The sequence below is a fragment of the Lampetra planeri genome, chromosome 32 (assembly GCF_965212315.1).
Source record: "Lampetra planeri chromosome 32, kcLamPlan1.2.h2, whole genome shotgun sequence".
Lineage (NCBI taxonomy): Eukaryota > Metazoa > Chordata > Hyperoartia > Petromyzontiformes > Petromyzontidae > Lampetra > Lampetra planeri.
Window position 1 is genome coordinate 3,746,261 of NC_136138.1, and position 22,202 is coordinate 3,768,462.

The 22,202-nt window shown below is 57.3% G+C and overlaps 1 protein-coding gene across 2 annotated transcripts in view; it reads right to left on the minus strand.

Annotated features, from left to right (window-relative positions):
* CELSR2 (cadherin EGF LAG seven-pass G-type receptor 2) overlaps positions 1-22,202 on the minus strand; it is a 126,388-nt gene that overhangs the window by 100,796 nt on the left and 3,390 nt on the right. For both annotated transcript variants that reach the window (XM_078609477.1, XM_078609478.1), the window contains exon 2: positions 17,616-18,834. In XM_078609477.1, coding sequence (XP_078465603.1) covers positions 17,616-18,834 — 1,219 coding nt within the window. The remainder of the gene's footprint in view (positions 1-17,615; positions 18,835-22,202) is intronic.

Sequence of the window (22,202 nt, forward strand, 5' to 3'; positions counted from 1 at the left end):
CCAACGAGCTGCAAGAGGCAGGCTCGGGTCCAAGGGTCGCACCTTGGACCGGCAAACATCTACCGTCACCACCACCAACAGCCACCACCACCGACGCGATAGCAGCAGCAACAACAACAATAATACGTCTGCTACTACCACCTATAAAGAGGCATCACAACAGCCACAGTGCCCTTTGAGTGCTTAGTCGTGTTGTGGCTGCGTAATTGCGCTTGTGTTTCGGTGGTGTTGGTTGTTTTGTGAAGTGTGGTTGTGTTATGGAGTGCAGTTGTGTATGGGGGTGTGACTGCGTAAGAGAGAGCTGCTGTGGCTGCACAACTGTTTTTAGCGAGTGAATGTGTACGGGAGCGCGGTTGTGTTGAGCGATTGTGGCTGGTTTTCCTAACAGCCAAAACGGAGTGTCCACAACCGTCGCATGCTGCCCTCTCATCCCCCACTCTCTCTCCTCCCTCTCTCATCCCTCTCTCATCCCTCTCTCCCTTTCTCTCCCCTCTCATCCCTCTTTCTCCCGGACCCGCTCACAAAGCCGCGTCACGGCTGGAGCCGGTGATAAAGTCGGCCGCTTTGTCACGAAACAAAACCCACAATCGCTCCCGATGTTAATTTCATCACGGGGCCGACCGCTCCTCGGTGGCCGCTAACGGCGGCGGTTCCTCATTTCTGCCGAATTTGTTGTGGTGGGTTGCGGCGGAATGAATTTCCTGTCGGCGCCGGAACAACGGTGACTTTAATAATTCACGGTTACCGCTTCGACGTTCTAATAAAGCGGCCAGAAAAATGCGGCTGGCATGCCCGGCTGATTAAAAGTCTGACAAGTCGTGGCGGCCTTCCCGGTTGTGGGGTCCGTGTGCTCGTGGCGGGCCCCGCACTGTGCGAAATAACCGGCAGGGTGGGGGGGGGGCAAGGAGGGATGTGGGGGGGAGGGCACGCAGGGGGGTCACACGGGGGCATGCAGGGGGGTCACACGGGGGCATGCAGACACCATCCTCCACCAGCTGGCACACGTCCCACACCACTGCACCTGAGTTGGCTCCCTCTCTCTCTCTCTCGCTCTCTCTCGCACCCAAGTTTGCAGGAAACCTCCCTCAACCAATGACTAAGCAGACAATTCGCCTCCTTCCCCGCATTCTGGGAGTGCATCATTTCAGCAGCAATGGTTCCACACAAACCCCCGACCGGTTTCGACATGGATTACAAGCCTGACTGCTGATGAGATAATTGAATGTCGGAGGCGGTTCAGAGTTTTGCTTGTCTCGAATCAATGTTGCTGATATTATGCACTCACAGGAGGCCGTGCGGCCGACTGGACGCAGAATAACAGGTGTGGAGGCGGATTGTTTGCTCACTTATTCTCCACAACGACGACGCTCATGATTATCGTGTTATCCTTCGACGAATGGATGTGCCGTCTTTCATGTCGCCCTGCACCTTACCCTATCTTCGAACCTTGAGAGGAGCCAGACATGTGGGGACATAATATCTCACAGGGGCCAAGGCCGCCACTGAACATTTTCAGAAACATTTAAATTAAAGTTGTGGAGGGGTGCGTGTGGCTTGGCAGGTGCAAGAGTCAGCAATTCGGGGGTGAGCAGAACGAAGGTGGGAAACACCCGCGAATCGAGGAGTGAGCGGTGACGAGAATCACAAAATCGCGCGATCATCACTCCCGCAATGCAGTGCTCGCCCGGTCAGCGGGAATTCCGTTTCCCGGAGCCGCACCCACTGTGGAGTTTGCCCGCTAACGGCCGTGCGCCATAAATACAACCTCGCGGGCCCACGTCAGATTCCCACACCTGCTACAGACTCGTACGCACGGACCGGCACGCGCCGTCAACGCACGCAGGTGTAGGCGCCCACGCCGCGTCACACGCCACCCAAGGTGGTCCGTCACGAACACCGAGGGCGGGCGAGGAGGCCGCGGTTCGGGTGGTGCGCCGAACCCCAGGGATGCCGGGCCTGGCACGCCGGGCGGGCCCCCCTCGGCTACTCTACATGCCCCCCCTCGGCTACTTACCCCCGCCACCGTAACCCTAACCTATGAAACTGTTTTTTATTTTACCGGGTAAGGCCCACTGAGCTGTATAGCTCTCTTTAAGAAGCGGCCTGGCCACAAATGATAGCTGAACGAAGTAGCTTATGTGGAAATCTATTGCAGTCAAAGACTCGAAACGTATAATTCTAAATGTGGAGGAGAAATCCAGAGGGCCCTAGGAAAAATCCAAGTGACCACGGGGAGAAATAACACGCAAACTCCAAATATACAGCAGCAGGCGTCAGGGACGGGATCGAACCCATGCCCTCCTGTACACCAGGCGAGGTAGTTAACATCTCCTAGCCACCGTGATGATGAGAGAGAGAGAGAGACACGCAAACTCCAAATATACAGCAGCAGGCGTCAGGGTCGGGATCGAACCCATGCCCTCCTGTACACCAGGCGAGGTAGTTAACATCTCCTAGCCACCGTGATGATGATGAGAGAGAGACACGCATTGGAATAGATCCCACGACCTCCTGTACACCAGGCGAGGCAGTCAACATCTCCTAGCCACCGTGATGATGATGAGAGAGAGACACGCATTGGAATCGATCCCACGACCTCCTGTACACCAGGCGAGGCAGTCAACATCTCCTAGCCACCGTGATGATGACATAGACAGCAGCAGGCGTCAGGGTCGGGATGGGACCCACGACCTCCTGTACACCAGGCGAGGCAGTTAACATATCCTAGCCACCGTGGCGCCCCATTCCCAGGGGCCACGTGGTGCGTGGAGGCGAGTCGCTGGAGTGGCTGAGGCCGAGGGGTGACCCAGCAGGCGGCCCACGGCTCGCCGCTAACGGGCTGCCTCGTTAACGACCCTCAATTACAGGAGGCGGCCACCGTCGTGAAACTAACTTGCCGCCGTTCAGAACGGCGCTGCGGCCTAACGCAGCTGGTGTTGTGATGACTTGGCGGGGGGGAAGTAGGGGGGGTAATGGGCACGGCGTCTTCGCACGTGGCAAGACCTCGAGGGGGTGAGGGACAGGTTCAGAGGCACCGGCTGACTCGAGCCGGAACTTCATCTTCAGCCAAGTTTGAAAAGGACGATTGACTGGCCAGGCGCCGCAGAGTCTCCAACACACGTGTGGGTTTCTGTACCCGGCACGCCACATCCACTGTTATGGCTGTGGATATCAGAGTATGCCTTTACACTGGAGGAATCCGATGAGCTATAAAGCTCTTTCTTTTCCACAAATGTCCAGTAAAGGGGCGGGTCAGAACGTTACCACAACAGACAATATTGGTCACGTGACACATACCCCAGTCGACCGGCTGCCCCGAGAGTACTCGTTGGCACTATTTTTTTCTTCAGAGCGGCAAAATTTCCCACGGCAGTGCTGCGGTCCGGGCCGCGCAAGGTCACCACTGGCGTGTTTGTGGAGCATACGGCAACACATGCACTACGCTATTCGCCTCCTTGCCACATCTCTCCCTCCGCGTGAAAGATAAAAGTATCCGGCTGTTGTTTTTTTGTACCCAAACCATCAGCCGCACGCGGCCTTCTGGAAAAGCATCAACTTCCGCAGCATTTTTTTTTTCGATTTAAAGCTTTCGTGACTGCAGGGATTCATCTTCTTGGTTCTTTCGGTAAAGTCACGCTGTTTTTCCGACAGACCTGTTCTTCACCTGAGGACGGCTGCTTGCGTTGTGGCCGAAACGTCGTGAGAATTGTATTTTATTATGTTTTATTTTTATTATTTTATTATTTCCCTTCTACGTGACTTTACCGAAAGAACCAAGAAGATGCATTCCGCAGGATTGGTTCAACACAAACCTGCACCGGTTTCTACATTCAGCGCCTTCTCGTCAGCAGGGTCCAGGCGGTGAGTCGCCAAATGTTTGTAGACAGAATCAGAATATTTAGTTACACTGGACCAACCCGATGAGCTCTCCAGGAGACAACGGGCCCGAGTTCTACTCAGAACTCTTTTCGTACGCAGCGCGGTATATAAAAGCGACGAAACAAAACGAGTAAATGTCTCCTTGCCATACCCGTCGCTCCGCATGAACACATTTTTTTTTACACAAATCCCATCAGCCACACGGCCTTCGAGGAGCGCGTAACGTCGACGAGGTTACGCCGGTCTCCTCTACCCCCAAGCGGGCGAGGGCCAGAATCAACCGTAATTGTTTATTCTCACTGGAGGAATCCGATGAGCTATGAAGCTCTTTGTTTCACAGACGTGTCCCTCAAGCGAGACCCGGGCGCCGTCACCCCCGTGCCCAACGGTGGCTGGGAAGCCACCTACTCCATCGGGCCACTGGCTTCAACGCGGCCTCACAGCCGTCCCACTCTGCCGTGGGAGCCTCAACAGACTCGTTGGGGCAAGTGCTGTTAGAGAGTAGCACCTGTGAAGGCCGACACGGAACACCACGGGGTGGGTGGCCAGCACCACGCCCGCCCGCCCGCCCGCCTTTGTCTCCCCAGTGGTTATGTTCACCGCACAAGGTACTCATTTGAGGCTGAGTCGACCAAGGCGAGGCCCAGGACCGGTACAGCAATTGATCACTGTTGTCGGCCTTGAGCAGAATCGACCTCGGGCATTGCTCATTTAAGGCTGAGTCGACCTAGGGGAGGCCCAGGATCGGTTCAGATAAACGTTGGCCGTGGGTGGGGAATCCAAACTCGAGTCGGCTGGGTTTGTAGCGCAGCGCGTTAACCACTCCACTCGGGCGGGGGGGGGGGGCTCCATCTCCTCTCGTCCCCCCCCCACGGACCCCAACCTCTCCAGGGACACCAAATCCGATTAGCGGCACGCCCGCAAGTTTCATCCCAACGAAGCCCAACAAAGGCCGAAACGTCGTGGGGGGGGGGGCTCACCGTGGTGTCACCGCGGGGGGTGGTGGGGCCGGGGTGGGTGGGTGGAGGGATGAGGGAGGGGGCGAGTCTACAAGTCCCCGGGGCAAGTGACTCTCTGCCTCCTCCTCCTCCCTCTCTCCCCCCCGTCACACTTTGCTGCCTGGGTTGGAGACGGCTCCGTGCCAGGGTTATTCATTCTCTGAGTAAACACCGCAGGAGGCGGCGTGGGGGCTCCAGTGGGGGCTTCTAAGGGTGCAGGGTGACCCCCCCCCTCCTCCTCCCCGCCGCCCAGGGCGAGGGAAGAGAAGGATTTGGGTTTTTAAAGATGAAGCTGAGAACGCAAAGAGATCTGTGTTGCAGATCGATACGGCCCACATTCAAACACAACGGGACCCATACATCAAACACCACGGGATCCAGATGCAAATTCCACGGCACCCAAACGCAACATGACAATGCCGCTTCCCCTCCTCTGCTGAATTCATTGAGCCCCCTCCCCCCACCCCCCCACGGAAGAAAGGGATGTTGCTGCACTATGTTAGCCACATCACAGCCCCCATCACACAACCGCGACAGCGCCATCGTACAGTAAAGTAGTTCCATCTCAGGCCCTATTAGGGCACCATCACGGCTCGCACGAGCTTCCACCCACGATGATCGCGGGGACGCCCCCCCCCCACGCCCCCCCTCCCCCCCGTCCGTCTTCACGGCAACGGGGTCGCGACCCCATTCAGTCGCCCATTCTGTGATAAGCGCGGCATCGGATTCCAGGAGCGCGACGTCATCGCGCATTCCCAACATCGATCGTCACCGTCATCAGCATCGTCCTCACGATCATCGTCCTCACCACCATCATCATCACCAGCATCATCATCATCATCACCACCATCATCATCATCACCACCATCATCATCACCATCATCACCACCATCATCATCACCACCATCATCATCACCACCATCATCATCACCATCATCACCACCATCATCATCACCATCATCATCACCATCATCACCACCATCATCATCATCATCACCATCATCACCACCATCATCATCACCATCATCACCACCATCATCATCATCATCACCATCATCACCACTATCACCATCATCACCACCATCATCACCACCATCATCATCACCATCATCACCACCATCATCATCATCACCATCATCATCACCAGCATCATCCTCGCTATCATTCTCGAGATCATCATCCTCACCACCATCATCACCACCATCATCACCACCATCATCCTCACGATCATCATCCTCACCATCATCATCACCAACAAACCATCATCATCCTCACGATCATCATCCTCACTTTCATCACCACCATCATTGTCAGTATCACCACCATCATCCTCGCTATCATCCTCACCACCATCATCCTCACTATCATCACCGTCACTATCATCCTCACCATCATCGTCACCATCCTCACTGTCATAATCCTCACCACCACCATCATCGTCACCATGATCGTCACTGTTATTGTCATCATCCTCATCATCGTCTCATTGCCATCAATCATCATCGCTGTCAAAAGGCTCACATCGTGAAAAAACACCGCTCATTCCATACCACGCCTGACGATGCCTCCAGCTCCCTCTGAGCTCAGAGGAGATGGATGCCTTGTTCACTTGCTCTCTCGCTCGCTCGCTCACTCGCTCACTCGCTCAATCACTCGCTCAAATCACTCGCTCGCTCAATCACTCGCTCGCTCGCTGTGGCATGGGGTGGCACGGGGTGGCATCAGTCCCGGGCTGTGCCGCCCTCTCCGTCACACCGCCTCCACGTCATACCTCCCCGTCACACCGTCACACCGCCCCCGTCACACTGTCACACCTTCACACCTCCCCCTGTCACACCGCCTCCCGTCACACCGCCTCCCGTCACACCGCCTGCCGTCACACCGTCACACCGCCCCCGTCACACCGCCCCCCGTCACACTGTCACACCTTCACACCTCCCCCTGTCACACCGCCTCCCGTCACACCGCCTCCCGTCACACCGCCTCCCGTCACACCGCCTCCCGTCACACCGCCCCCCGTCACACCGTCACACCGCGTCCCGTCACACCGCCCCCCGTCACACCGCCCCCCGTCACACCGCCCCCTGTCACACCGTCACACCGCCTCCCGTCACACCGCCTCCCGTCACACCGTCACACCGCGTCCCGTCACACCGCCCCGCCGTTACACCGTCACACCGCCCCCCGTCACACCGTCACACCGCCCCCGTCACACCGTCACACCGCCCCCCGTCACACCGTCACACTGCCCCCCGTCACACCGCCTCCCGTCACACCGCCCCCCGTCACACCGCCCCCCGTCACACTGTCACACCTTCACACCGAGCCCGTCACACCACCTCCCGTCACACCGCCCCCTGTCACACCGTCACACCGTCACACTGCTCCCGTCACACCGCCCCCCGTCACACTGTCACACCTTCACACCGACCCCGTCACACCACCTCCCGTCACACCGCCCCCCGTCACACTGTCACACCTTCACACCGACCCCCGTCACACCGCGTCCCGTAAAACGGCAAGACGAGAGAACGACGTTCGCGTGGTCTGATGAGTGCAGTAACGGAACCGATCAGCCGGAGAGTAATCCCATTACTACTCGGGCAATCCCATTACTACTCGGGTAATGGGATCACAGCCAAGCTCCGTTCGGGAGAGGGCACGGGGGTTTTTGGGTGACGAAGTCGTAGTGCAGCGGTGAGCGCTCTGCGCTAACGAACCCGGCGGCACGAGTTCGATTCCCGCTCTCACGGCCAACACCGGTGACGATTATTCGACCCGGTCTTGGCCTCCCCCTAGGTTGACTCAGCCTCAGATGAGTCCAGTTCCCCGGCGCCGTTGGTGAACGTCACCACTGGGGAGACAAAGGCGGCAGGGAGTGCTGTCCGGCCACCCTACATAGGTGCTGCTCACTAACGGCACTTGCCCTCACAGTCTGTTAAAGCCCACACGGGGAATGTTTGTGTCGGCGCGTGCGTGTGCCAGCACGCCGTTACCACTTCATCTGTCCGTGGGGGGGGCAGGCGGGTGCACCTGTGTCGTTTAGGGGGGGGGGGTGGTGGCTCACATTCGCGTGTGGTTGACAGGGCTGTGTGGGTGTCGGGTACGTGCAGGCTGCGGGTGTTGGCTGTGGCGTGGGTGCTATGTGTGGTGGGCTGCAGTGGACTGTGTGTGATGTGGGTTTCGGGTGTGCTGTGATGTGTAAGATGCGGTGTATAGGATGCGGGGTGTGGAATGCAGTGTATATGATGTTGTGTATAGGATGCGGTGTATAGGATGCGGTATATAGGATGTTGTGTATAGGATATGTTGTATGGGATGCAGTGTATAGGATGCGGTGTATAGGATGTTGTGTATAGGATGTGGTGTATAGGATGCTGTGTATAGGATGCGGTGTATAGGATGCGGTGTATAGGATGCGGTGTATAGGATGCAGTGTATAGAGTGCGGTGTATAGGATGCTGTGTATAGGATGCGGTGTATAGGATGCGGTGTATAGGATGCTGTGTATAGGATGCGGTGTATAGGATGCGGGGTGTAGAATGCAGTGTATAGGATGCTGTGTATAGGATGCTGTGTATAGGATGCTGTGTATAGGATGCGGTGTATAGGGTGCGGTGTATAGGATGCGGTGTATAGGATGCAGTGTATAGGGTGCGGTGTATAGGATGCAGTGTATAGGGTGCGGTGTATAGGGTGCGGTGTATAGGATGCGGTGTATAGGATGCGGTGTATAGGATGCGGTGTATAGGATGCAGTGTATAGAGTGCGGTGTATAGGATGTTGTGTATAGGATGCGGTGTATAGGATGCTGTGTATAGGATGCGGTGTATAGGATGCGGTGTATAGGATGCAGTGTATAGGATGCTGTGTATAGGATGCGGTGTATAGGATGCGGTGTATAGGATGCGGTGTATAGGATGCGGTGTATAGGATGCGGTGTATAGGATGCTGTGTATAGGATGTTGTGTATAGAGTGCGGTGTATAGGGTCCAGGTATACCATTCAGGTACAGGGTACGGGTGTACGAGGCGTCTGCAGGAGGTCGTGGCTGAGGCGGAGATTCCACAAACGTGAGTCACGACTTCCACGAGCACCGGCAGAGTCGCCGAGTCGCCGAGTTCGCTGCAGGCCCCGCCACGTGGTCACCGCCACGAGCACTGCACAAAGGTCCCCCGTATGGCCTCTAACAGGCTGTTGGGGCAAGTGCCGTTAGCGAGCAGCACCTATGAAGGCAGGCACGGCGCACATGGGGTGGGTGGCCAACACCACGCCCGGCCGGCTTTGTCTCCCTAGTGGCGATGTTCATACACCACACCATTTGAGGCTGAGTCGACCTAGGGGAGGCGCAGGACCAGTTTAGATAATCGTCACTGATCGTAGCGTAGCTTGCTAACCGCTAAACTACAGTGGCACCACACACACTCCCTCACAAAGATAAAGATCCCCCGTATAGCCTTAACAGACTGTAGGGGCAAGTGCTGTTAGCGAGCACACACACTCCCTCACTCACACACACTCTCTCTCACACTCTCGCACCGCGCGTCCCTAACACCCACAGGCTTGAAAACTGAGCGGTCGCGGCCAGAGGATTAAGTGTCATTAGAGCCGCCGCGATCCCTCTCCGGGGGTGACGAGCCTCTCTCTCTCTCTCTACACGATACGGCCTTGGGCCCGTGCCAGGCCAGGTGTCTGGCTTGGTGCCGGGCTAGGTGCCTGATCGGTGCAAACCCAGCAAGGCTTAAGTCGGCGGCGCGAGCTCATCGTCGTTTTGTCCCCGCCGTCAACTCGTTCGTCGGCGACGGCGGTCCCAAAGGACTTCGGCCACGGTTCTCTCTCCAGCGAGCTGTTGGGGTCGTAACATCTGTATGTATGTTGAACATCTTTCGCACCGTACGTAGCCAACCGCGCACCTCGGAGTTTAATGCAACCGGTGCTGGGTCCCTCTCCGAGCAGAACGGTGGTCACACACCACAACCAGAAGCCTTCAATAAAACAGAACGCAGCAACTTCTGCTGATAATTCGAATATTTTTTTATATTAGGATATCTAACCTGGATAATCCGTCGAGATGGAACACTACATCTGCAAGGGGGTTCCCCAGGTGGCCAGCGACGCGGGCTTCTCCAATGGAACAAAAATAATAATTATCTGGTTTATCTATTAAAAACATCGTGCAAAATCCTTCCATTTTAAGCCAACGATACGGAGCGTAAGATCTCGTGCCAGGGGACGATGAAGCGGGGCAGCTTCGGGGGCAACAATGTGCGGCGCAGTGGGGCTCGGCACGGCGTCCAAAACGCGGCCGCATCTCACGGCGGCGTGGCCCTTGTGCCACTTTCCGCCCGGGAAAACCCTCCATGGCACCGTCCGTGCGCACGCAGGGACGTCCCGGGAAGAGAGGGGGGGGGATGAGGAGCGCTTATTCTTCCCGTCAGCCGACGTGAGCGATAATCCGAAGTTCCCGTGCCCTCCACGGGAAGGCCCAGGAAGGACCGGGCCCCTCTCAGGAGATAAATCAGGCGTAGGGTTTTGCTACCTCCGAGGTACGAAAAAAACGGGATGCACCGCTTGTCACCTCAAAGTGAGGACAACGATCCTGGGGGAGAACCAGGATGGGCGGCAACCCTCACGGGGCAGCGCGACGCGGACTCCATCCGAGCGCCGCCGCGACCTCACGGCTGCCGCTGTGACAAGGAGGTGGAATCCACGCCACGATTCAGGGGATCTCATGCTGGGGCGCGACCAACGACGCGGCATCGGCAGCGGTCGTTCGGGCCGGGAGTGCGTGGCGCGCCCATTCGGCCGCGCGCCCCGGCCACGCCTGGATTAACGGACACAATGTGAAGTGGGGGTGGGGGCCTTCGCTCGGGGGACAGGCCCAGGATAGAACCCAGATCCGAGCCGCCACCTCAAGGACTCTCCCCCACGTCCCATGGGTCCCCAGAGGTCCCCCTGCGCCTCCTCACATTCTCACATTCCCCACCGTGCGGGGGCCCCCGCTGCTCCAACCGTCCGGGCCCCAGTGGCCTCGACAGGCCCAGGTGTCCGCCAGGATGCGCGGTGCGGGGGGACGAGAGCCAGATCCCACGGACACGCGCTCGCCCACGCGTCGTGGGAAATATGTCCTTGATTAGCGCGGGGGCGGTGCCCCCCCCCCACCGCCCACACACCACTCCCCGCTCCACCACGGCCATACCTCACTCGGTACGAGCAGCCTCTGCCGTTGTCCGCATTTTATTGCTGACAAGGCCTGAGTTAGTAGCCGAGCGAGAGGGACTCCACTGCATGGTAAATCTGGGGCTGGACACCTCCCCTCCCTCGTACAACTCCCCTACTACGCCTCCTCCCCCGAGACAGAGCTCCAGCCACCCGTGACTGTGCAGGTCGCCACCACTCAGCCTCCACGCCGCTCTGACCGCTCACAGCCATGTGGGGAAACGGGGGGGCAGTGGGAGGCGCCTGCCGCATGAATTTTGCACAACGGGGGGACAAAGCCATGCTGTGCTGTGCCCCCTCAACACACACCATGGCCACTACACCTGGGTCACCTTGACTACTCAAACTGGGTCTCCTTGGTTACTCAACCTGGGCCCCCTTGGTTACTCAACCTGGGTCTCCTTGACAACTCAACCTGGGTCCCCTTGGCCACTCAACCTGGGTCCCTTGACCACTCAAACTGGGTCCTCTTGGTCACTCAACCTGGGTCACCTTGACCACTCAAACTGGGTCCCCTCAACCCCGGTGGCGGCGGCGTTGCTGGAAAACATGAAGGAAGCCCGTGGCGGCAGCAAAAGACGGGAGTGGCACTGAAGGGGGCAGCAGTAATGGGGCAGCAAGTGATGGGAGGGCAGCGGGTGGTGAAGGGGCATCCATTCCCACGCCGGGCCCGCCCCTGGAAGTTTTCGGCGAGTGGTTTCTCATGAACGGCCATCGGTGCCAGGGTGGGGCGGTGAGGGAGGGTGGGAGGGAAGGGGGCTGGGAGGACGGCGTGGGGAGGGGGGGTGAGGCAGGAGGGTCGGCTGGGTGAGAGTCCGTTTCTCTCCTAATCTCCATAACAAAGTGGCGACTTTCAAAACGGCGGCGGTGGCAGCGGTGGCCAATCGTGTCGGGAAAGGAGAGAGAGAGAAAGACGCGAAGTGGCCTTGGCGCGATTGTGGGAGCAGCGGCAGCCTCCACGTTCTCTGATCGTCCGTGAGCCAAGTGGCAACATTTCACTGTTACACGAATTATACCTGGTGCTGCTGCTGCTGCGGCAGTGGCGCACAAGCACAACCAACAACAACAACTCAACATGTTCCTTGTCAATAACAATGCTCTTTGTGCGTGGCCTAAAAAAAAACAACAGACATTAGGCGACGTTTCGGGCAATGGCCCTTCTACTTCATAGCGCACAAATAGAGGGGCCAAACGAGAGACGGATTGGACCGTAAGAGTTGGAGACCGCATTCGTTTACACCATCGGGGAGCCCTGATGATGTGAATCACATTTTGACAAATGTTGTCTGAAGACCCCAGTTTTTGTTTAAAAATCGACAGATAAGATATTTACGAGACATTTCACTGCCGGTGCCACCTTACGTGGTTTCACTTCAGCGGTGTCCAATTGCTCTACGTGGCCAATCGTAGTGAATCACGTGGTACCCTCTGGAAATGAGCGTGGGGGCATCGAGTAGACGAGTCTCATTGGGGGTGCAGATGGACCGGCGTGACGACGATGGCCATGCCACCGTAGCTGGGAGCAGTTTTTGGCCAGTGCGTGTGTGTGTCGTGTTTATATTGGGCGTGTTGGTGTGTGTGTATAGTCTGTTAAGGCTATAGGGGGATCTTTGTCTTTGTGTATATAGGGGAGCGGTCGTGTAGCGTTTAGCACGCTGCGCTACGAACCCGGCGACCCAAGTTTGATTACACCACCAGTGACGATTATCTGAACCGGTCTAGGGCCTCCCCAAGGTCGATTCAGCCACAATGAGTACCTGGCGCGGTGTGTAAACATCGCCACTCGGAAAACAAAGACGGCCGGGCCTGGTGCTGGCCACCCACCACCTCGTGTGCCGTGTTGGCCTTCACAAGTACTCGCTAACAGCACTTGGCCCAAGAGTCCGTTAAGGCTATAGGGGGGACCTTTGTCTTTGTGTGTGCGTATGGTAATGAGCACTGTGGGTTGAACAACACATAAAGAACCTGGCGACCTGGGTTAAATTCCTGGTCACGGCTAATATGAGGGAGAGTGCTGTGTGTGAGTGCGGTTTAGTGAGTGTGGTCTGTGGTGCGGTGTGGCTGAGTGGCTGAGTGAGTGCGGAGTGGGGAGTGGGGAGAGTGGCTGAGTGAGTGCGGAGTGGGGAGAGTGGCTGAGTGAGTATGGTGTGGGGAGTGGGGCTGAGTGAGTGCGGTGTGGGGAGTGGGGAGAGTGGCTGAGTGAGTGCGGTGTGGGGAGTGGGGAGAGTGGCTGAGTGAGTGCGGTGTGGGGAGTGGGGAGAGTGGCTGAGTGAGTGCGGTGTGGGGAGTGGGGAGAGTGGCTGAGTGAGTGGGGAGAGTGGCTGAGTGAGTATGGTGTGGGGAGTGGGGCTGAGTGAGTGCGGTGTGGGGAGTGTGGAGAGTGGCTGAGTGAGTGGGGAGAGTGGCTGAGTGAGTGCGGTGTGGGGAGTGGGGAGAGTGGCTGAGTGAGTGGGGAGAGTGGCTGAGTGAGTATGGTGTGGGGAGTGGGGCTGAGTGAGTGCGGTGTGGGGAGTGGGGAGAGTGGCTGAGTGAGTGCGGTGTGGGGAGTGGGGAGAGTGGCTGAGTGAGTGCGGTGTGGGGAGTGGGGAGAGTGGCTGAGTGAGTGGGGAGAGTGGCTGAGTGAGTATGGTGTGGGGAGTGGGGCTGAGTGAGTGCGGTGTGGGGAGTGTGGAGAGTGGCTGAGTGAGTGGGGAGAGTGGCTGAGTGAGTGCGGTGTGGGGAGTGGGGAGAGTGGCTGAGTGAGTGGGGAGAGTGGCTGAGTGAGTATGGTGTGGGGAGTGGGGCTGAGTGAGTGCGGTGTGGGGAGTGGGGAGAGTGGCTGAGTGAGTGGGGAGTGGGGAGAGTGGCTGAGTGAGTATGGTGTGGGGAGTGGGGCTGAGTGAGTGCGGTGTGGGGAGTGGGGAGAGTGGCTGAGTGAGTGCGGTGTGGGGAGTGGGGAGAGTGGCTGAGTGAGTGCGGTGTGGGGAGTGGGGAGAGTGGCTGAGTGAGTGGGGAGAGTGGCTGAGTGAGTATGGTGTGGGGAGTGGGGCTGAGTGAGTGCGGTGTGGGGAGTGTGGAGAGTGGCTGAGTGAGTGGGGAGAGTGGCTGAGTGAGTGCGGTGTGGGGAGTGGGGAGAGTGGCTGAGTGAGTGGGGAGAGTGGCTGAGTGAGTGTGGTGTGGGGAGTGGGGAGAGTGGCTGAGTGAGTGGGGAGAGTGGCTGAGTGAGTATGGTGTGGGGAGTGTGGCTGAGTGAGTGCGGTGTGGGGAGTGGGGAGAGTGGCTGAGTGAGTATGGTGTGGGGAGTGGGGCTGAGTGAGTGCGGTGTGGGGAGTGGGGAGAGTGGCTGAGTGAGTGCGGTGTGGGGAGTGGGGAGAGTGGCTGAGTGAGTGGGGAGAGTGGCTGAGTGAGTGTGGTGTGGGGAGTGGGGAGAGTGGCTGAGTGAGTGGGGAGAGTGGCTGAGTGAGTATGGTGTGGGGAGTGTGGCTGAGTGAGTGCGGTGTGGGGAGTGGGGAGAGTGGCTGAGTGAGTATGGTGTGGGGAGTGGGGCTGAGTGAGTGCGGTGTGGGGAGTGGGGAGTGGGGCTGAGTGAGTGCGGTGTGGGGAGTGTGGAGAGTGGCTGAGTGCGTGGGGAGTGGGGAGAGTGGCTGAGTGAGTGCGGTGTGGGGAGTGGGGAGAGTGGCTGAGTGCGTGGGGAGTGGGGAGAGTGGCTGAGTGAGTGCGGTGTGGGGAGTGGGGAGAGTGGCTGAGTGCGTGGGGAGTGGGGAGAGTGGCTGAGTGAGTGCGGTGTGGGGAGTGGGGCTGAGTGAGTGCGGTGTGGGGAGTGTGGAGGCCGCTCCCTGCCCGGGAGAGACGGAGCAATGGCGATGATGTTATCAGCGCGTGTTTACACAGCGCCCGCCACTAAAGGAGGTCATTATCGGGGTCATGAGGTCACGGGGTCAGCACTTATTCTCCGCCTCCTGCTGCACCCCACGAACAGGTGAAGCAGTGAGGAGTGCAGCAGTGAGGGGTGAGGCAGTGAGGGGTGAGGCAGTGAGGGGTGAAGTGGCCAGATTTGCACTGAACACAGAACGCTGTCAGAGGAGCGCATCTCCCCCTCTCCCTCCCTGCTCCCACTCACTCCACCGTCTCCGCTTTCTGCTCCGAAACCCCCGGCGGCCCCGGCGTCCCCACTCTGTAATCTTCTCCCGGTAAACACCCAGGAACACCCCAATAAACAAGTGAAAAGCCCCTTCAGCTGTCCGGCGCGGGACCGGCGAGACGCGGGGACGAACGACAACGGGAGCCGCGAACTCGTGACCCCCTCGGACCCGCTCACGCCCGCTCGACCTCACTGGGCAACCTCGACCCAGGTCGCTCACCGGGCAACCTCGACCCAGGTCGCTCACCGGGGACCTCTCGACCCAGATCGCTCACCCCGCCCGCACCCCTCGATCCAGATCGCTCACCGGGGACCCGCCTCTCGCGCCATGCGCGTAATTGCGCCGTGTCTTCCTGAGTTCGCGTCTCCAGAACAAACACGATTAATCCCCGGCACGTGGGGGCCGGGCGGGGTCCCTGGGGAGGACCCCGCACGCGGACCTCCGACACGCGGAACCCCTGCGAGGGGGTGTGCGTGGGGGGATAAGGCGAGGGGGGGGGCACGGTCCTGAAGACAGACCCCCGAGACCCCGAGACACGGGGACCCCACAGCCCCCTCCTCCCCCCGCACCATCATCACCTGCAGCCCCACCACCACGGCGACCCCCAGCTCCGGGCATCGATTGGCAACACCGCTCACAGCGCGAGCCGCAGCACCAGCGGCACAACAACGACACAACAACGACGCAACAACGACACAACATCGGCACAACATCGACACAACAACGACACACAGCGCGGACGGGACGACGGGACAGCGGTCGAGGCAACAGCAGGGGCCAGAGTTGCGAGATGAGGCCATCGTTGTTAATGCTCATGTTGGGTCTAGCGTTAGCGCTACTGTTAGGGACAGTGTTAGTGTTAGGGCGAGTGTTAGTGTTAGGGGCCGTCCATAAATGACGTTACGCGATTTTGGACGATTTTTGACCCCCCCCCCCTCGTCACACGGCGTCACAAAGCTCTTCCCCCCCCAATACCATATTTGCATTTTGAAAATAAAACATGCTTCAAATCGCTTTAAACTAGTGTCATTGTAGTGCGTATTTAATGTGGCGCTGCACTCTGACGTTGTAGGAGTGTTGTTATAACAAAGAGTGTTGTAATAACAATTCTATATTTATTCAAATTTGCGCATTTTGATGTGACGTCACATTTCTCAACCCCCCCCCCTCGTCACACATCGTCACAAATGTCTGACCCCCCCCCCCTAGGTGCGTGACGTCATTTATGGACGGCCCCTTAGGGATAGTGTTAGGGCTAGTGTTAGTATTAGGGGCGAAAGTTAGGGCCTAGGGTCCCCTTGTTAAGGGATGGGATAGAGTTGAGGGCTAGGGTTCAGGATATCATTAGGGTCAGGGTTGGAGTTTAGGGTTAAGGTCCGGGGTATGGCCAGAGTTATGGCTAAGTGTGAGGCTTGGGGTCAGTGCTAGGGCCTTGCGTCCAGGCTGAGGGCTTCGTGATGGGGTCAAGATCAATGCGGCTCTTCTCTTCCGCAACGCAGACCCCGCGGTCATCCCGTGTCACATCTCTTAGCCCTCACCACGCACCCTCTCCTCACACCCAACCCACACACTCTCACCACGCACCCTCTCCTCACACCCAACCCACACACTCTCACCACGCACCCTCTCCTCACACCCAAACCATACACCCTCACCACGACAGACTGTTGGGGCAAGTGCTGTTAGGGAACACCCACGAAGGTCGGCACAGCGCACGAGGGGACGGGTGTCCAATACGACCTTCACCACACACACAGACACTTGCCACACACACCACACACACTCACCACACACACAGACACTCGCCACACACACCACACACACTCACCCCACACAAACTCACACCACACACACTCACCCCACACAAACTCCCACCACACACACACCCTCACCACACACACCACACACACTCACCCCACACAAACTCACACCACACACACACCCTCACCACACACACCACACACACACACACACCACACACCCTCACCACACGCACACAAACTCACCCCACACAAACTCACCCCACACAAACCCTCACCACACACACACCCTCACCACACACACAACACACACTCACCCCACACAAACTCACACCACACACACACCCTCACCACACACACACCACACACACTCACACCACACACACACCACACACACACACCCTCACCACACACCACACACACTCACCCCACACACACACCCTAACCACACACACCACACACACTCACACCACACACACACTCCACACACACTCTCACCACACACACCACACAAACTCACCCCACACAAACTCACCCCACACAAACTCACCCCACACAAACCCACACACACACACCCTAACCACACACCCCACACAAACCCTCACCACACACACACACCAGGCTCGCCCGCGCCTCACCTGTGACGCTGACGCGCATGACGGCCACGAGGCGCCGGTTGTTGTCGAGCTTGCTGCTCAGGCGCAGTTCGCCCGTCGAGCGGTTCAGCACCAGGAGGTTGAACTCGTTGCCCCGCTCGAAGGCGTAGGTGAGGCGGTCGGACACGTCGGGGTCGTGCGCGGGCACGCGGCCGATCACGCCCACGGGGAAGCTGTTGGATTTGTTGGTCACGTAGTTGTTGAAGAGGATCTCGAAGTTGCTGAGGCTGGGGCTGTTGTCGTTCTGGTCCTCCACGTGGATGCGCACGGTGGCGCGGCTCACGAGCGGCGCCGACGTCGCCTGCACCACGATCACGAACTCGGAGCGCGCCTCGTAGTCGAGGTCGGTGAGCACCGTGAGCTCGCCGGAGAAGATGTCCAGCTGGAAGACCTCGGGGATGTTGCCCTCGATGATCTGGTACATGACCTGCGCGTTGGGGCCCTCGTCGGGGTCGCGCGCCGTCACGTGCCCCACCACGGAGCCCACGGGGCTGTTCTCCTTCACGTAGATGGGGATCTCGTCGAGCTCGAAGATGGGCGGGTTGTCGTTGACGTCCAGCACCGTCACGACCACGTCCACGGCCGTCCTGAGCGGCGGCGAGCCACGGTCGACGGCGAAGGCGCGCAGGTTGTACACGGCGACGTTCTCGCGGTCGAGACGGCGCACGGTGCGCACGAGGCCCGACGTCGACTCGACGGTGAAGTCGCCGTCGCCGTCCTCGCCGCCCTGGAACGTGTACTGCACGCGGCCGTTGAGGCCCGAGTCGCGGTCCGTGGCCGACACGGTGAGCACGCTGGAGAAGGGCGGCGCGTCCTCCAGCACCGAGCCCCGGTAGTGGTCGCGCAGGAACTTGGGCGCGTTGTCGTTGACGTCGCTCACCATGATCTCCACGTAGGTGGTGTCGGACTTCTGCGGGATGCCGTTGTCCTTGGCGGTGATGGCGAGCGTGTAGGTGGGGCGGTCTTCGTAGTCGAGCTCCACCAGCGTGGTGATGGCCCCGCTGTTGGGCTCGATGCGGAACTGCGGGACGTTGTCCTCCATGAAGTAGGTGATGCGCGCGTTCTCGCCCATGTCCTCGTCCGTGGCGCTGATGACCACCACGGTGCTGCCGACGGGGCGGTCCTCGTGCACGCTCACCGAGTAGTGCGAGCTCTGGAACACGGGCCGGTGCGTGTTCGCGTCCGTGATGTTCACGAACACCTGCAACGCACGGCACGCACGCGCGTTCGACACGCGCGCGTGTGCACAGCGCGGGAAAGGAAGGGTGGGTCAGGCAACCTGGAGGCTTGTGACAGGTGGCGCACGTGCGCAAAGGTGGAGTTTGGAGGGCGGGGTAAGCAACTCGGAGGTCGGGACTAGGAGGTTGTGATGGGTGGGACGCGTGCGCAAAGGTGGAGGAGGGGGATGGCGGAAAGAACTTGGAGGTGAGGAACAAGAGGAGGTGGTTGCGGTTGTCCTTCCCCCGCACCTCCGTATGGTGCGAAAGAAGTTCCACATACAGTACATACACGCTGCTCCGTTATCAGGTTTCTTAAATCCGCCCCTCCCCCACATCTCCCCCCACCCACGGCACTTCTGCCCAGCCAGCAGTATAGATTCGTAGACTGCACCACTAGTGAGTGGGGCCGGCAGCTTGCGTGCCGTGGGGTAAAGTGTGGGCACTCCCAACTCTTCCCAAGACGCCTGGGCAACCTACACGAAGGAGGCCAAAGTTCCCCCTCTGAAGGTGGGGGGACGGAGGGGGGACGGAGGGGGGTGGGGGCTCTCTGGAGATCCCCAGCATTGGCGGGAGCGGTGGCGGGAGCAGCGGGTAATTGCAGAGCTGCGCCTTCGTCCCCTGCACAGCCCCGCCCCCCTAGTCGTTGTCACTGTGCGGTAGTGGACTAACACTGACGGGAGTGAAAGGCTTCTCCGGGCCGTGTCGGTTTCGAGGGGTTTCCCCTTTGATCATTACATCACCACGCTGGCCATTGCAGTTTTGGCGAAGTGGGGGACGGTGGTGGTGGGGGGGTGGTGCAGCAGCAGCAACAGCAGCAACAACATCAGCAACAGCAGCAGCAACAGCAGCAGCAGCAACAGCAGCAGCAACAGCAACAACAGCAGCAACAGCAGCAGCAACAGCAGCAGCAGCAACAGCAGCAGCAACAGCAACAACAGCAGCAACAACAGCAGCAGCAGCGTCACTGTGGACCGTCTCGTAAATCTCTGTAGTCTGCGCTCCTTCAACTAAGCAGCAGCAAGAGGAGAGAGAGATGCTTCTCTCTCTCTCCTCTTGAAGCCCTCTCGTCGTGACCAGCAGACCTCGACATGGGCGTGTGTGTGGCTCCTGAACCATATTGCCGCCGCCGCTGCTGCTGCTGCCATCACGAGCAAGGAGAGAACAGCAGAACGAGGGCTGCGGCAGACTGAGCGAGATGCACCGAGCAGAGGAGTCTCCAACACCTCGAACACCTCCTTCACCACCTCCACCATTAACCTCCACCATTACCTCCACCATTACCTCCACGACAACCTCCACCACCACGTCCACCACCACCACCTCCTCTTCTATGACCACCTCCTCGCGCAGGTGACGAATTCCACTCCACGTGTTTAGTCCGATTGCCCCAAAGAAAGCTCAAGACTTTTGTTTTTCAGGAGGGTCCCACCCATGTTTCGGTATTCTCGCCCGAACCGGGCGACACTTGAACCGTGGAGACCCACGGATTAAAGGCCCCGATGCTCTACCAACTGTAGCACAATATTCGGCCACCAAGTCTCCAGACAACCCTTCCGTGGATGGCCCTGCGTCTCCATTGGGATGTTTGACCAATGGCACTGAGTGCGCGTGCGGGCGTGGGCTTCGTGAGAGATTAGGGGGGGAGAGGGCAACTGGACAGAACCCGGAGAGCGGCGGGTGAAACTCACAAGCGCCGCACAGATGAATTCAACAATGCACCACGCACCCGACGCGGTGCCAGGTGGGTTGTCTCCCATCCCAAAGAGCCGAATGGCTCACAGGGTTATTCAAAATAAATGCGACTGAAAACTGAAAATAAATACATGAATCCGAGTGCTGCAGAGATCTAACCAGGGTTCAAACTTAATTTGGAGCTTTCGTGACTGCAGGAATTACTCTTTGGTTCTTTCGGTAAAGTCACGTATAAAGATAAAATAATAAATTAAATACTAGCATACGACGTTTCGACTGCAACACGAGCAATCATCATCAGGTATAAATGAAATAGAAACACAAATCTAGTATACTTAGAAATGTAATGTAATACAACAGAGAGTCGGATAACATAACAGTGAACACCCTACCTGGTTGATTACGTTCTTCCTGAGAATGCTAAATTTGAGAGAGAGACAAAACAATAGGGTGTTCACTGTTATGTTATCCGACTCTCTGTTGTATTACATTACATTTCTAAGTATACTAGATTTGTGTTTCTATTTCATGTATACCTGATGACGATTGCTTGTGTTGCAATCGAAACGTCGTATGCTAGTATTTAATTTATTATTTTATCTGTATACGTGACTTTACCGAAAAAACCAAAGAGTAACTAACCAGGGCTCAAACTCGCTCAGCAAATGCCGGCGGTGGGTACACTCCGGGCACACGAGGTGCCCTCCCGCTCACCGAGGTTGGACGGCTCAACGTCTCCCCCGTCGAGGAGCCCACACATCCCGTCTCGCCATGAGCAGGGCGAGGCGGGCCAGGCTACTACTGTAAGCAACCTGGGACGGTTCGGCATGCACCGGTGGTGGCAGGAGAGCGATTCGATGGATGGGCCGCTGGTACTCGTGTGGACAATACGAGCCGCTCGTCGTCACAGCTCATCTCGCATCTACACTGCGTCTATTCACGCGCTATGAAGAAGGGCCGTTGCCCGAAACGTCGCCTATCTTACATCATTAACAAAAGTTCTTGGGCACCACTGACAACGGCAGCAGACGCAGCAGCAGCAGCGTCGTGAAATCATCTCACACTCGACACTACAATACTTACTACACTACAATACTTACTATACTACAATACTTACTATACTACAATACTTACTATACTACAATACTTACTATACTACAATACTTACTACACTACAATACTTACTATACTACAATACTTACTATACTACAATACTTACTATACTACAATACTTACTATACTACAATACTTACTATACTACAATACTTACTACACTACAATACTTACTACACTACAATACTTACTACACTACAATACTTACTATACTACAATACTTACTATACTACAATACTTACTACACTACAATACTTACTATACTACAATACTTACTATACTACAATACTTACTATACTACAATACTTGCTACACTACAATACTTACTATACTACAATACTTACTACACTACAATACTTACTATACTACAATACTTACTATACTACAATACTTACTATACTACAATACTTACTATACTACAATACTTACTATACTACAATACTTACTACACTACAATACTTACTACACTACAATACTTACTACACTACAATACTTACTACACTACAATACTTACTATACTACAATACTTACTATACTACAGTAC